At 46.5% G+C, this 15,353-nt stretch overlaps 1 protein-coding gene across 3 annotated transcripts in view; it reads right to left on the bottom strand.

Annotated features, from left to right (window-relative positions):
• LOC146818006 (neuroblast differentiation-associated protein AHNAK-like) overlaps positions 1–15,353 on the bottom strand; it is a 237,367-nt gene that overhangs the window by 41,601 nt on the left and 180,413 nt on the right. For all 3 annotated transcript variants that reach the window (XM_085611490.1, XM_085611487.1, XM_085611488.1), the window contains one exon: positions 11,503–11,653. In XM_085611490.1, the coding sequence (XP_085467616.1) occupies positions 11,503–11,653 (151 nt within the window). The remainder of the gene's footprint in view (positions 1–11,502; positions 11,654–15,353) is intronic.

The following is a 15,353-nucleotide window of genomic DNA, read 5'->3' on the forward strand; positions in this document are numbered from 1 at the left end:
TGGTATATACAGCAGAGGGAGACACCGCAACCCACCCCCTAATACAGCTTTTAGTCAGAACAATAGATACAGTCCTCTGGATTTGGTCGACTGACTGTAATTTGAGAGCTCGCAACTTCCAATTGCAGCTGAAAATATAGTCGGTATGAAAAGAAGGGTGGCTCAGGGAGTATTGGTATTTGCAACCAGAATATTGTAGGGAGTGGTAGAATTACCACTAGGGGTAGCCTGGCCAGTGGGACTTTGACTACTACTACTAGTGGCCGACCTCTGATTGTCAAATCGAGAAAAGGGGCAACTGATGTAACTCTGGCACCGCTTTTTCCGGTGCCACAAACAAATAGCGAGCCCAAAAGTGGGGATATAGCCGGTGGGGCAACTATGAGTCCATACCACGCGTGTAGTAATAGTCAGGAACCAGGCATCAGGGCCTCAGATCACAGTGAAGGGACAAGAAACGTTGCGTAGTGTTTTGAACGCGTCCACCCAGAGGTTCTTAGTGTTCTATCCACCAGCCCTAATAACAACAGTAATACCCACACTACCATCCATGTCGCAGATACTAGCTTCCATACCAATGAGTCGGTAACATCCTGCCCATTGGATGGGGCACATAGTAAACCGCACTGCAGTAGGCTCGCCTCAGCGCAGGTGTTGCGAAGGAGTGTGGGTGGAAACGTGGAAAAACTTAGAATTCTCTCATGGAATGTTGCGGGTTTAACCAGTAAGATGATGAGTGTTGAATGGGGTTCCTTTGTGGATGACTGATGTTTGTCTGTTCCAAGAGACCTGGGCCCGCACGGAGCAGCATCGGGTGGGTTTCGCTTCATTTTCTGTTCCAGCAGTGTGGGGAGGGCGAGGTCGCCCCTCGGGGGGTTTAACTATCTGGATTGGTTCCCACTTGGGATGAACGTGCAAAATATTAAATCCAGGCTCTGTGGATATCCAGTGTGTTGTTCTGGTCTTCCCAGATGATTACAGGATAGCACTAATTAATGTATACTCTCGTCCTGTTGGTGTAGCTAAAGAGTCCAAAGTTATAGAGGACCTGACTACTTTTATCTCAACTGTACCAAGTAACATCCATGTATTGCTGGGAGGTGACCTGAAATGCCAATATGAGCCCTTGGTAGGCTTTAATGATACTGACCATATGGAAGAAGACCTTTATGGGGTCATACCTATGGCGCAGGCAAACCCGGTGAAAGTCTGGACACCTTTAGCAATACAGATAATGGCGTTGACTTTAACCCATTCTCTACTATTGTGCAATGGTCGCTTTTCTTCTGATATCCCTGCAAAATTGACGTACAATAAATTTGGGCAAATGTCTCTCCTCGACTATATCATGGTAGAAGTTAGGTCATGGTCGAGAATTCTTGATTTTGCGGTTGTTTCTAGGATTTTTTTTTTTTTTTTTTTTTTTTTTTTTTGAAAAACCTTTATTGATGTTTCAATCATTTACATGTATGGGCCTACAACCCCCCGGGGCCGGCCGCTAAATAATCAGGATAATAAAAAGCGAATGTCAACACAGGCGGCACCTCGGAGAGCGAAGTCTTAAGTTCAGTATAGTCCGGCCAATAAGCCGCGCAGGTAGGGCACCAGGAAAGAGAAGGTTTTTCATTTTATGATGAAACAAAAGAATAGGATCAGGTGCCAGACAATTTACCAACAGTGAGAAGGGCCAGGATGAGAGACAAACAATTAGCAGCAATACAGTTAGGCGATGGTGCAGGCGCGAGAAAGTACGGATAGGGAAAGACATCAAAGAGAGTTGCGCCTATTGGTCCCCGTACCTAAAGCCCAGCGAACCCCCCAGAAACTGTGGCACACATGAAGAGCAAACGATTCACAAGCAGGGTGGTGTATCGCACTGATCCCAGAAAAGAGGGCAAAAAGAGACAGTGGAGAAAAAGGAGGCCATGGAAAAGAAGATAAAGACGAAAGAGTCCCCTCCCCCATCCCCCCACCCTGCACCTCTGCAAATGAGTATGGCCCCACCCCCCAGCAGTGTGCCTGTCGCCCTGGAACTAGACCCGAAATATAGAAGAGACAGGGAAAAAGAGAGTGAGAAAGGGCCCACCCAGACGGGTGGGCGGAGAGAACATAATAAGTTGGAGGAGGGCCATCAAAACATATCCCCGGCTTCTCCCTCCCGCACGGTGAGGTCTCCCCCGGACAAACAAGCAGCGGCACCAAGCCGATTATATCAACAAAAATAGGGGAGGGGGGGGGGATGGGAGGCATTACACACCAACTGTTCGAATGACCCCGGGAGCGCACAACCATGAGTCCGCCTATCTATGAAGTGATCCCCCTCGAAGGATCAGCCTCAGCCTTGACCACTTTTTGCGATTCTGCCCATACCTGCCCCTTGACCCAGCACCATGTCCAATGTCCCAAGGTATAGAAGTGACCAAAAACAGTTGGGAAACGCCGCACACAGGTGGGGTGGAAGTCTCTTGGCATCCGAACAGACCGCTTCATGGAGGGGCATCTTTTCCAGTGTTGCCCGAGGCTCTGCACTGCCCACAAGGACCTGAGAGGCCGGAGCAGCCAAATGAGATACACGGTGCTGAAAGTGTCCCTGGGCCGCCAGAGACCGCGCACGGGACAAGGCCACCATCTTCCGCGTAGGTCCAATACCTCCGGAGCAGATCAAGTTCACCGTTGGCCGATCACACGGTAGCATATGGTCCGAAGTGTCCGGCTGTACACTAAGCGCGGGGGGGGCCACAACATCTTTCTCTTGTGGGCAGTGTGGAAAGCCACTGCGTATCCGTGGACCAGCATGCCGCCACTGTCCCAACGCTGTTACCACACCATCTAGCTTCCCCCCCAGGACCCCGGCGCCATGAGCGAAGGAGTAATGAAGGGCACCCAGGGCCTCCAGGAGGTCGCCATATCCCAGAGCGGCTCCCTCCGATCGCTCCGCCACACTCCCGAAAGTCACACACCCCCAGTCCCGCTGCGTCCCAGCGGACAGGATGGCCGGCTGCATAATGACAAGATGGCCGCTGGGAAGGCCCGACTCATATAGGGGCCAGGACCAAGGGAACAACGCCTCGAGGGCCACGTCGCTGGAGACAGAGATCCCGGGACAGGCACAGATCCAGCCGTTGCGCAGTCACAGGCAACTGTCGCCTCCGCCACGGACCATCTCCCGCAAAAAGCCGGGAGCAGTCCGCAAGGATCAAGGCGGGCCAGGGACGGCGCCCAGGCAGCTCACCAACAAAGGCAGGGGCAAACGCCACAGAGTCCAGGAATCGTACACCCGGGCATGTCCTCAGTCCGCAGCGCTCAGTAGAGGGGAGCGGCCACGGCAAAATGCAGGCCGATGGGGGCTCCACTCCGGTGGACCGGCTCCACCCAGGCACCACAGGCCGCTGTTGTTCAACTGCCACCCGGCCAAGGTGCCCACTCGAGGTCCCGGCTTCGGGACCGCACGGGCCGCAAAGTTCGATCGCTGATTTCTCCGGGTGTGTGGCAGTCAGAGACCTCGGAGTCACGCGGTCGGTTGCCACGTTCACTTACGGACGCATTCTCGTGGTGCAGAAGAAGGATCTCTTGCAGGATATCCGTGCGGGGTGCGGAGGCTCACGGAGCCGGGAATCTACGCTGCCGTCTCGGTCGCCATCTTGGCTCCTCCCCTCGGTTGTTTCTAGGATTGATAGTGACCACAATGCCCTGATTCTGGACATGGCATTACCTAATGTCAGCAAGATTGGTGTATTGCCTTCTGAATATAATTCAGGCGATTTAACTCTAACAAATGATAGGCGCAGAGTTAAATGGCAGCTATTGCTGGAAAACCGTGGTAAAATTGAAAAACTCTACAGCTTGGCTATTCCAATTTTAGAAGACATTGCAGCTCTTGTTGATTCATCTCTGCCTGCAGATTTTTATGGTCAGCTGGAGGTTTTCCACAAGCGATTAGTTACCAATATGGCTGACATTGTCTATCCCTTGGTTCCCAAGAAGGGGAAGAGGGCCCTTCCTAGTTTGTGGTATAACACTGCATGTAGGAAGGCTAAAAAGGAACTACTGTCGGCTGTAAAAGCAAGCAACCGGGATGAAATTAAAGTTAGAAGGACAGACTATAAAGTATTAACCAAGGCTGCGAGGGAAGAATGGGAGGACGAAAAGTGGTCTTCGTTAACAGTGGCGCTTGACACTAAAGACTTTAGCAAATTTTGGTCCATAATTAACACCGGCAGTAGTGAACCAAACCCGGCCAATGACCCTAACTTAGCGGCAGATGTCTGGGAAAATCACTTCCAGGCCCTGTATTCTCCTGAGGTTTTGCCAGGTCACCCGGAATTATCTACGATTCCATCTAATGCAAATACGCAGTGTGAGGTGACCGAGTTTACGGTTGAGGAGGTTTGCAATGTTATTGCTAAACTCCCCTCGGGAAAGGCTCCTGGTCTCGATAAATTACCGGGCGATCTTTTTAAGCATAAACCGAAAGTCTGGGGTCCTTACCTTCAGATTTTGTTTAACGCGGTCCTAGGTGGTATGCCGGTACAATACACATGGATGGGTGCAGAGATAGTGCCTATATATAAAAAGGGTTCTCCTCTCCTACCCTCTAATTATAGACCTATGTCTAATTGATGTCTCCCAGAAATTATTTGCAAGACTCATCTTGGATCGTCTTCAGTTGTGGATGGAGGAGTTTGCAATTTTAAGTCCTTACCAGGCCGGGTTTCGGGCGAACACCTCCACCGTGGACCAGATTTTCCGATTACTACTATTATATTGGAAAACTGTGAAAATAGAGGGTGGCAGCCTCTATATGGTGTTCGTGGATCTCCGAGCAGCCTTTGATCTTGTGCCACGGGGTAAGCTCTGGTCTGTACTCCTCGAGATGGGCATCCCCATTGACTTAGAGGTCCTGATGAGATTACATGAGGCAAATTATGCCCAGGTTAGATGCGGGAAGAATGGTTCTTTGTCGTCACGGTTCCCAGTTGGCAGGGGGGTAAGACAGGGATGTGTGCTTGCACCGACCCTGTTCTGCCTCTTTGTCAACGGGGTTATTGCACATCTTAATGCAGTGCAGGACAAGGACGCTCCCAAGTTGGCTGGCAATAGAGTGCCTGCTATCATGTTCGCTGATGATACCCTTTTACTATCTAAGACACCCATGGGTATCCAGCGAACACTTGATAGCTTTGAAGAATTCTGCACTCTTCGGGGTCTTGAGATAAATATTCTCAAGACTAAATATATGATTTTTAATCCGCCCCGTTCTACACGCCCGAACCCTAAACTGGGGGACACAAGACTTGAAAGGGTAGCTGTATTTGATTATCTGGGAGTCACTGTTAATGAAAATTTGACATGGAGACACCAGATAACTAAGACACAACTTAAACTGGCTCAACTTCCTGGGGAATCATCAAATTGTTAAGCAAGTCTTCTAGTAAACTAATTGGTCCGCCGTTGGAAGTCTACAAGGCACAAGCCAGGGGGTCTTGTATGTATGGGGCTGAGCTTTGGGGACATTCTAATAGGCTTGCTATTACAAAGGTTGAGAATACATTTCTGCGGCAGCTGCTCGGACTTCCATCGAGCACCCCGCTTTTACCGTTGAGGCTTGACCTAGGGATTAGGTCAATCGTCGACGAGCTTGCATTAAAACCCCTTAGGTTTTGGCGCAGGCTCTGGGTGACCCGAGAGTTGACCAGCTACAGACAGGAACTAAAAGAAATATTGTCCTTCTCTGGAGCTCAAAAAATCCCTTGGCTCATCTACATTAAGTATGAACTGACGAGAATTGGTGTTCCTGCCTTGTGGGCTGATCCAGAAAGTCAATGTAAATTAATTTCACGCCAAATGCTAGTAGCTATTTTTCGCTCTAAAAAAAAAAAAATGGCCGCTCAATCCCTCCTCTGGTTCGGCCATGTGTTCTTTTTTATCTGTGAAGGATTGTTATCTTTTTGAGCCTTTTCTGGACGTTATATACCCCATCCTAGCCAGAAAATTGTATGTTCAGTATAGGCATGGTGTTCTCCCTCTCCGGGCCTCTACTTGTAAGTGGGCACTTATAGCACCAATGAATTGCCCAGCCTGTGAGTATGAGAAAGAAACGGAGACTCACGTCTTTTTTTTCTGTCCGGCTTATGTTAAATCCAGGAGATATTGGCTGCTGCCCCTTTGTAAAAATATGGGGTTTCGTTATTGTATGCAAGCGCTAAGAATACTGAAGTCTGACACATCCGAATGTATTGTATTTGCTGTCTCCCAATTTTTAACAGCTATGTGGCACAAGCGTAGAAATTTTGTTTAATTAACTATATTGCCGGTTCTTAATATCGATTGGACTATTACTGTGTATTAATAGTGGTGGTAACTCAATGCTAGTTTTTAATCTTTTTTACTTACCGTTTTAACTTTTCTTGATTTTATGAACTATTTTTAATGTTCTGTCTCCCTGTGCTATCTAGGTATTTTACGTATGAATTCCAGAATGCACTGATTGAATTAATTACGTTGATTGTGATTCTTCACATGTGTTCTTTATGCTATGTGCACACTTTTTATGGTCATTGTGTACCGAAATAAAAGTTTTTGATGATGATTTTATAACACACTAAGTAGGAGTTACTATCTATATGAATAAATGAAGTGGTGTTTGTATAAGTGTGTAGCTGAGTAAATGTAAGCATGATCCATTGTTTGCATAAGTGAGTAGGATGACTGCATAAGTGAATAGGATGTGTGCTGGTGTGTAATGTCGATAAAGGTGTATAAGTATATTTGATAGTGTTCTATTGACAGCATGTATGAGTGAATCTATAGGTAAGTGATTAGATGTGTGTGTAGATCCAGGAATCACTGAGTGGGTTTTTAGAAATTTGTATTGGTGTGTCAATGGATTCAAATATGGTACTCTGTATTTTACAGTGAGTGATGAAAGGTTATACTACTGTATGATGAGGTGTATCTGATGGTCACATGGATGATGTCATCGGTGATGTCATCAGTGATATCATTTGAGATGTCATCAGTGATGTCACTGACCATGTCATGAATGATGTAATATGTGACATCATCAGCAGTGGATTGCGGGCGTGCGAGTTATAATTAGCAGAACTGTTTATTTTTACATATTTTATTTTTTAAATTACATTATATATTTTTAATATAAATGGAAATAAAAAAATTAATTTAAATATTGAAACTGAAATATTGTTTTTTTGTTGTTGAATGTATAAGTGTAGAACTAAAAGTGTGTTGGCTAGTTAGGGGACTGCATGCATAGTGGATAGGGGTTTGAAGCAGTCCATGTCCTAAGGCCTGGCTCACTGCATGAATACTTGGGTACTGACTGAATGATTAGAGTACTGCAAGGAGAGTGCCAGGGTGAATCTATAAGTGTTTGGGTTTTGGTGCAGTGAATGGATTAGTACATGATGCTGAATGGGTCACTAGAGGAGTGCAAGGGGAGTGACGGGGTGTTTGCTGGAAGTGAATGAATACTGACTGGGGAATTGAAGGTGTGAAAGACAAGTGTGTAGGTGGTTAGAGGACTGCATGCATAGTGGATAGGTGTTTGAGGCAGTCCATGTATTAAGGCCGGGCTCACTGCATGAATACTTACACAGTGGTGAAGGGAGGAGATGGGGCCTGAGGTGATGTGTAGAAACACGACCTGTGGCGCGTTTTAAGTTGGGGAAGTAGTTCCCCTTCAATCCGGAGAGCCCCAGGGGGCCAACCAGCCCACCAGGTGCTTCCAGTAAGCGCCACTGTGCTGTGTTTCAGAGAGGTGGCGCGCCACTGCGCTGTGTTTCAGAGAGGTGGCCCAGGCCGTGCACCTTTTTACACCTCTCTGCAACGCAGCTCTGGGGCGCTTACTAGAAGTACCTAGTGGGCTAGTTTGCTAGTTGGACCCAAGGGACACTCAGGATTCAAGGGGACTTAATCTCCCAAATTAAAACGGCCACAGGGCGCGTTTACACATTGGTAAAGGGAGGGGATGGGGCCCGAGATGGCGTGTGAAAACACGTCCTGTGGCACGTTTTAAGTTGGGGAAATAATTCCCCTTCCATCCTGAGGGCCCGTGGGGGCCAACAAGCCCACCAGGTGCTTCCAGTAAGCGCCACTGCGCTGTGTTTCAGACAGGTGGCCCAGGCCGTGCCCCTTTTTACACCTCTCTGCCAAGCAGCTTTGTGGCACTTACTGGAGGTACCTAGTGGGCTACTTGGACCCTAGGGACACTCAGGATTCAAGGGGACTTAATCTCCCGAATTAAAACAGACACAGGGCGCGTTTACACAGTGGTAAAGGGAGGGGGATGGTGTAGGAAAGTGGCTCTATATATACAGGACCAAAGAAAAATCAGCCGAACTACGGATTCCGATTTACTCACCTGTTATCAGGAGAGACCTCAGTGCTGCATCTTTGAGCCCAGTACTGATCCCCTCCCCACAATTTAGAAAGCCCCGGGGGGTGGTGGTCCCCGGGGCTGGGGGGTCCGTCACTGACCCCCCAATTTGAATATTTAGTGCCCTGGGGAGGTGGCGGTCCCCAGGGCGTGTGGTTTTCTATTATTTTTATTTTTTTTAAAGCCCCGGGGGGTGGCGGTCCCAGGGGCAGCGGGGGGGCCTTTGTGCCCATCACCCATGTTTTTAAAAGCCACGGGGGTGGCAGTTCCGCGGGGCTGGGGGGGCCTTTGAGCCCATCACCCATGTTTTTAAAAGCCCGAGGGGGTGGCAGTCCCCGGGGCTGGGGGGGCCCCCCCGAGAGCCCCCCCACATAATTTTATAAAGTCCCTGGGGGTGGCGGTCCCCGGGGCTCTTGGTTCCCCCCGGGGGATAATTAACAACAAAGCGGGGTGCCCGCACTTCGGTTTTTTTTAAATTGCGGCCGAAAGTAGCGCTGGGTGCGCGAATCTCAATGATTTCTTTTTTTTTTTTTTAAATGCTTTTTTGGGCCCTGGGGGTCCTTGTGGGACCCCCTGAGCAGGCCTGGGTGGCTCAGGGTGTTTCTACCCTGCCCCCTTGCGCGTTTGTTTTAATGTTTTTTTGTGCCTTGGTTCTACCGAGGCACAAGATCGCTGCCAACACTTCCTGGTTTGGAGTGTTGACAGCCAATTAACATACAGCTCGTGCTCGGCAGGGTGCGCGGATCCACCGCGGCGATAGACATATATGTGATTTTGATTTTCTCAGCAATTAACCAAAAGTCACGACTCTGAACCAAGGTCTACCTTTCTGCCAAATTTGGTGTAATTCTGTTCAGCAGTTCGGGCTGTAGCTGCGATTAAAGGTTCCTATGGAAAATTGCATGGGGAAAACATGTTTTGGGACCCCCCTTTTTTCTCGGCCCTCGCTTGACGAATCACCCTGAGACTTTCAGGAGAGGAGTAAACCGGAGCGCCCCACCAGTTTTGAAGATTTCGTGAAGATTCGTCAACCAGCGCCAAAGTTATTCCAAATAGAATGTTGCAGATTTCCTATGGATAATAAGTCCTAACTATAACTACCTACTGGTGACTGCCAGTAGGTAATTATATATATATATATATATATATATATATATACACACACATACACACACACACACACACACACACACACACACACATATATATATATATATATATATATATATATATATATATAACACATTCAATAACATTAACAATAAAGGGAATGTGGGGTAAAGCACTCGGGAGCTCCGCACGGTAAGACCGAAGCTCAGTAGGTTCCTCACCCACAATTGCAGTTACAGATGCTGACTGCAAATACCCATATATAGTATATGCACACAAGGGCAGGCTCTGTGGAGCTGATACCTAGGGTGATGTTATAAATGTAACTCAAAGACAATACTCACAGTGAACAAGAAAAACCACCTAGGTTGTCAGCTGTGCCCACGGATCCCGGCGATCAAACAGGAACACAATAGGCAGTAACAGTAAGGGGGTAGAACTAAATACAAGCACAATAGACAAGGACTAGCAAGGAGGAGTGCTTAACAGGAAAGGAAGAAAATCACAGGGCACACTTGACAGAAAGCAAGAAACAAACATACAAGGTACTAGAAGCAAGACAGCAGAAATAGAAAGACAGTAAACTAGGAACTGCAACCAAGGAAATGGGAAGAAAAGCAGGGCCTGGAAAAGGATATACAGAAGGTGAAGCTACATGGGTATACTTGAATAGTATTGAACCAGGAGCCAAGAAAACAAAATAGCACTGAAGGCTGTGCTGGAGCAAGAACAAGAATTTAGCAAAAGCTCAAAAGCCAAGGCAGCACTGCAGGCAGTGCTAGTTCAGGAACAAGGGAAACTGCTGCAGCTCAAGAACAAGGAATGCTGAGGCTCAGGAGTCAAGATAGCACTGCAGGCAGTGTTAGTTCAGGAACAAGGGAAATTGCTGCAGCTCAAGAACAAGGAATGCTGAGGCTCAGGAGTCAAGATAGCACTGCAGGCAGTGTTAGTTCAGGAACAAGGGAAACTGCTGCAGCTCAAGAACAAGGAATGCTGAGGCTCAGGAGTCAAGATAGCACTGCAGGCAGTGTTAGTTCAGGAACAAGGGAAACAGCAGCAGCTCAGGAACAAGGAATAACTAATGCTCCAGAAACACTGGAAACAAAGATATCAAAAGCTCAGGAAACACTGGAAACAAGGAGCGGTCTCACCGGAACACAGCTACAATGACCAGCCATGGCCTGAAGGGAGATGGGGCTTAAAAGAGCTCACAGTAATCATATGCATCAGGTGTGAGCGGGCCAGCAGCAGCCAGCCACAGGTGAGCTGAATTCCTCCACCCATCCTTGGCCTGCAGGGGTGGAGACGAAGCAGTGAGCAGGGAATTCTAGGTAATGGAGTTTCCGGCATTAGCACGCTGGCTTCCACACAACCCGGCATGGACTGGGGATGGATGGCCATTTCCAAGTAGAGTCCAAATGGCTGGAAGTCAGTATGTACATGAAGGGTAGGGTCTGGAAGCTTATTAGAACACTGGAGAGTTCCACAGTTCAGCCCCCTTGTGGTGGACACAAGAACACAGGGAGCAAGTGGTGACATAATGCACTGCTTTGTAACATCCCTGACTGTCCACTGGACCCCTGTAAAAGCATCCAACATGCTGCAATAGTAATCATCATGGGCTTTACCAAAAATGGCCACATCAACCCCACCCTAATGGAACTCCAGTATGACATGAGCAAATACATTGTATTGTAATTGCATTTATTCATACCCTATTGTGGCAAAACTCATTATTAAATGGTAACATGCTGCATTGTGGGCAATCTTCGGTTGGGGGTGAATTTCAACTGCGTGGGCTTATGTTTTTGTGTTGTGGAGGGTGATCAGAGTAGTGCTCTTATTGTGTCTTGGATCAGAGCGCGTAGATGTGTGATGAGGGATGGAAGGAGACCGTCCTCAGGTTATGTTAGCTAACTGCTTTGAATTAGTGGGTAGGTCCCCTAACAGTTTTGCAGTGATTACAAAAATACTCTTAATTTAAATATATTACATACCTTTACTTATTCCAAGATTCTTCAAAACAGTGTTGTCTTGGCGGACATCCGATACAACCACATTCCCATTTTCATTTTCCAGTGTGATGCCACTTGAGATGCTCCCTCGAAGACCAGGAAGAAGAACTTTGCCACCATCTTGCAGGATACCCTACAGAAATAATAGCATACATAGCATGTTAGGGTTTCTCTGCTGGTGGATTTGGTAAGTTTAGTTAACAAGTTTTATTTAATTTTGTCAAGTTTCCTCAAATATGGCTGCGGAATGCTTTGGTATGAAAAGGCGTTAGCTGAAAACCATTTAATCAAATACGATTGTCTATGCACTAAATGAGTAATGGGCTGTGAGTTACCACAATTGCATGTATTCTTCTTTGTGTGTCCTTGTTGTAGAGCCAACAAAGTAGAGTGAAGCAATTCATCAAAAAACAGAAAAGGACATATTCAAGTGGTGGATTACATTAAAGGAATGGGGAGAGGAGGGGCCAAGTAGAGAACGCCCTTCCTATTTGGACACAATGGTTCACCACATAACGCTTAACACAAGCACTGGCAAAGCCAATATGCCTGGTGTTTGCCTCGATCCTTCTAGCAATTCTTGTTTTCTCATGGTTTTATGCAAAACTTTATTGTTTGGGAATTTGCCAGGCCCTCCCCAATCTGAAAAAAACCATTTGCTATAGGCAAAAAAGGGTTTTGGTCATTTTATAACCACATTACTCCCTGCAACTGAAGCTAACTACTTAAAAAGTCAGCCTGACTGCAAGCCTCTTGCCTTTGAGAGATGAAGAATGAAAGAAAGAAAAAAGCAAAGAAAGAGAGAAACAAAGAAAAAGCAAAGAAAGGAAGAATAAAAGAGAAAGAGAGAAAGAAATGGGGAGAAAGACAGCAGGAAAGAGAATAAAAGAGAAGAAAGAGTGAAAAAGAAAGAAAGAGGTAAAGCAAAGAAAATAAAGAGAAGGAATGAGAAGAAAAGGGAGAAGGAAGAGATACGGAAAGAAAGAAGAAAAGAAAGAAGGAAAGAAAAAAGGAATGAAAGAAGTCTAGAGAAAGAAAGAAGGAAAGAAGACAAGAAAGAAAGAGAAAAAGAGAGGGAAAGAAAGTGAGAAAGACAGAAAGAAAAAGAAGGAAAGAAAAGAAAAAAGAAAGAAGGGAAAAAGAAAGAAGGGAAAAAGAGGATACCTTAAAACAGAACAGTTTAAAATAGACACAATCTGGTATGCTGTGAAATATTAGTAGTCAGAAAAGCAAGACCCTCCAAGAGTAATTTTCAATAGTATTGTCAGGAGATAGTATCTGATAAAGATGGAACGTACATCAGAAGCATTCTGCCATCACATCTGGCTTTAAACATAAAGGCAGCACTAAAGTTATTATAAAATAAAAACAAAAACACTGGCTCTGCAGGGAACTAGTTCCATGCGTGGGGTGCCTTCCACGTACCACAGGGATAGGTTTACTTCCTTTCCCAGAGAAGAATACCGTCCGTCTGTTCACGTTTTAAGATTCTGCAAAGGCCTGGACATGATTCTTCAGTAGAAGTTTAAATAAAATCGTTTGTATTCATTAGGTCTCGCGAGCCAAAGGCTCGAAAGAGACATTTTATAACTGGGTTTTTCCAAGTGCTGCCGTGGCCTAAAGCTACAGTGCACGTGAACGTGCACGCGCGCAGCCGCCAATCACTGCTGCGCGCGCACCACTCGCGTGCTTGCCACACAGCGCTCCCGTCCAAGCGATCGCGATCACTTTCGCTTTGATCGCGATCGCTATTACTTTCGTTTTCGGCCGCGCGGCCGAATGCTTGTATTTGCTGATCCGGGGAACGCCCTTTAACATCTGCCGAGATAAACACAGCTCTCATCGGCCCTAGAATCGTGCACGGTTAAAATGCTGTACAAAGACTGCGTGAAAACTGTAAAGCAGTTGAACTATTGGAAAGTAGGTTTCTTTTCCGCTGGGAAGATGACTCGCCAGCATTTCTGACGACGCTGCACTTTTAAACTTTCGTTTCCGATTGAATCACGAGTCTGACTCTGAACGTATTGCTTCCTGTTGGAGTCGGACTAACAAAAGCATCGGATCCTCGGCAACGGAGGCCTGTCGGAGACATGGAAATGGGGGAACCCTTAGACTTCACTTAGGTTAAACTGTAAGAGGCACCAAAAGACAGAGTAGGTTACCTAAATTTACAAGTGATGGGACACTCAGAGATTGACATCGTGGTACAAGTGCCCCGCAGTGTGTGTATGTAACACCCCATTATAGGCGACTAGAGTTCTGTGCGTCAAAGATGCAGAAAAGAACTGCACGAATTTATATCACAACATACATTGTAATGACTACAACATGACTGATTCAGGAGACGCCCAAAATTATACATATAGGCAGCGCGATGCATATTAGTTATTTCAATAAATAACTTTTTGCAAGCAAAACGTTAGTATCAAACAGTGGCAACAAAAAGGTCTCCTCGGTTACAACGTCCTTGGTAACAGCACAATGTTGACATGAAAAGCATTCCATATTACATATTGAGGCAACGGATAACAGCTTTGCAAGGGAAGACCAACCATCGAACTCCATTAAAGAAAGGGGAAAGCCTGCAAATACAAGAGAATCTCATGGCCTGCAAGTAGAAAATACACCAGCTATGCATCCAGGTTCTACAAGGGTCAGTGCATTTGGGCAATAATGCTAATCTGAAATGGGCATGTGTTTGAATGCATGTTCTATTATTACTTCAATGGAAACTGCTTGGCCGAACTGCATACAACATGAATTCCTAGGGGTAGAATCTGAAATTCTCATATAGCAGTTTGCATTCAGTGAGTGGCATTTTGCCCACAGCAGAGAGCTGCATAGTTCCACAGCCCCTCAGAAAGAATTTGGCAGAATGTCCTTACACATAAGGCAAGCCCATCTAAAAGGGCACTTACAAGGCACAGACTGTGTAGATTGTCCAATGGGTACACATCAGAGGCGCAACTAGAGCCAAATTTCTAGAGCAAAATTTTGTAGGGTTCGGGGTGGGTTAGAAAAAAAATTCAGTGGGCTAATTCTTCCAGCAACAGGCAGAGTGGAGATGCAGGGGTGAAAAACAACAACATTTCGTTAACAAGCAAATGGTCTTCTAAAGACCTGTGAAGTACTCAGGTGCACCTGTGGGGGTGCCGGGAAGCTGTCTCATCCCGGGCTGCCACACATGACGTGGGGGGCTGAAGCCATTTGAGCCCAACGGGCACTGCGCGCCTGGTACTAACTAGATGTTATCAATTATTACAAGAAAATATGCCATAAACCAACCATGAAATCGTCTCTCTGGCACCAAATAAACTATGGTGTGAAAGAAATGGGAAAACCTAGCTGCAGTGTGCAGTAAAAGCATTCAAAATCTAGATTAAGTAAACTGAGGGGCATATCATCAAGGCACCGCGATAAAATTATCGCCGCTTTAGCGTCCGTTTTCGGGCGAAAAGCGGCGATAATTTTATTGCATGATCAGCAAGGTCACGCTAACGCGTGAATCCATGCCTCAGCGCCTGTTTCCTTAATGCCCAGCATCTCACCGCTAATGAGATGCATAGTAGGCGTTCCACAGTAAAATAACCTAAGAAATGTCGCTAACACAAGCTACTCATATCAGCAAGCAGCAAGCAGGGAGCAAACCCGCGTAGTGCGGATAATAATCGCTAACCGCACTTATGGCAGCTTTGTTTACGCCTGCTTCCAAATTGACTTACCCATTACATCCAATGGGAGGTGGATTGTAGGGATGAATACGCACTGGCTTTTTGCTCTTTAGTTTCTTTTGTTTACCCATTGTTTGGGCCCTGTTTCTCTGCTCTGTGTTG

Source organism: Triturus cristatus, chromosome 6, assembly GCF_964204655.1.
Source record: "Triturus cristatus chromosome 6, aTriCri1.1, whole genome shotgun sequence".
Classification (NCBI taxonomy): domain Eukaryota; kingdom Metazoa; phylum Chordata; class Amphibia; order Caudata; family Salamandridae; genus Triturus; species Triturus cristatus.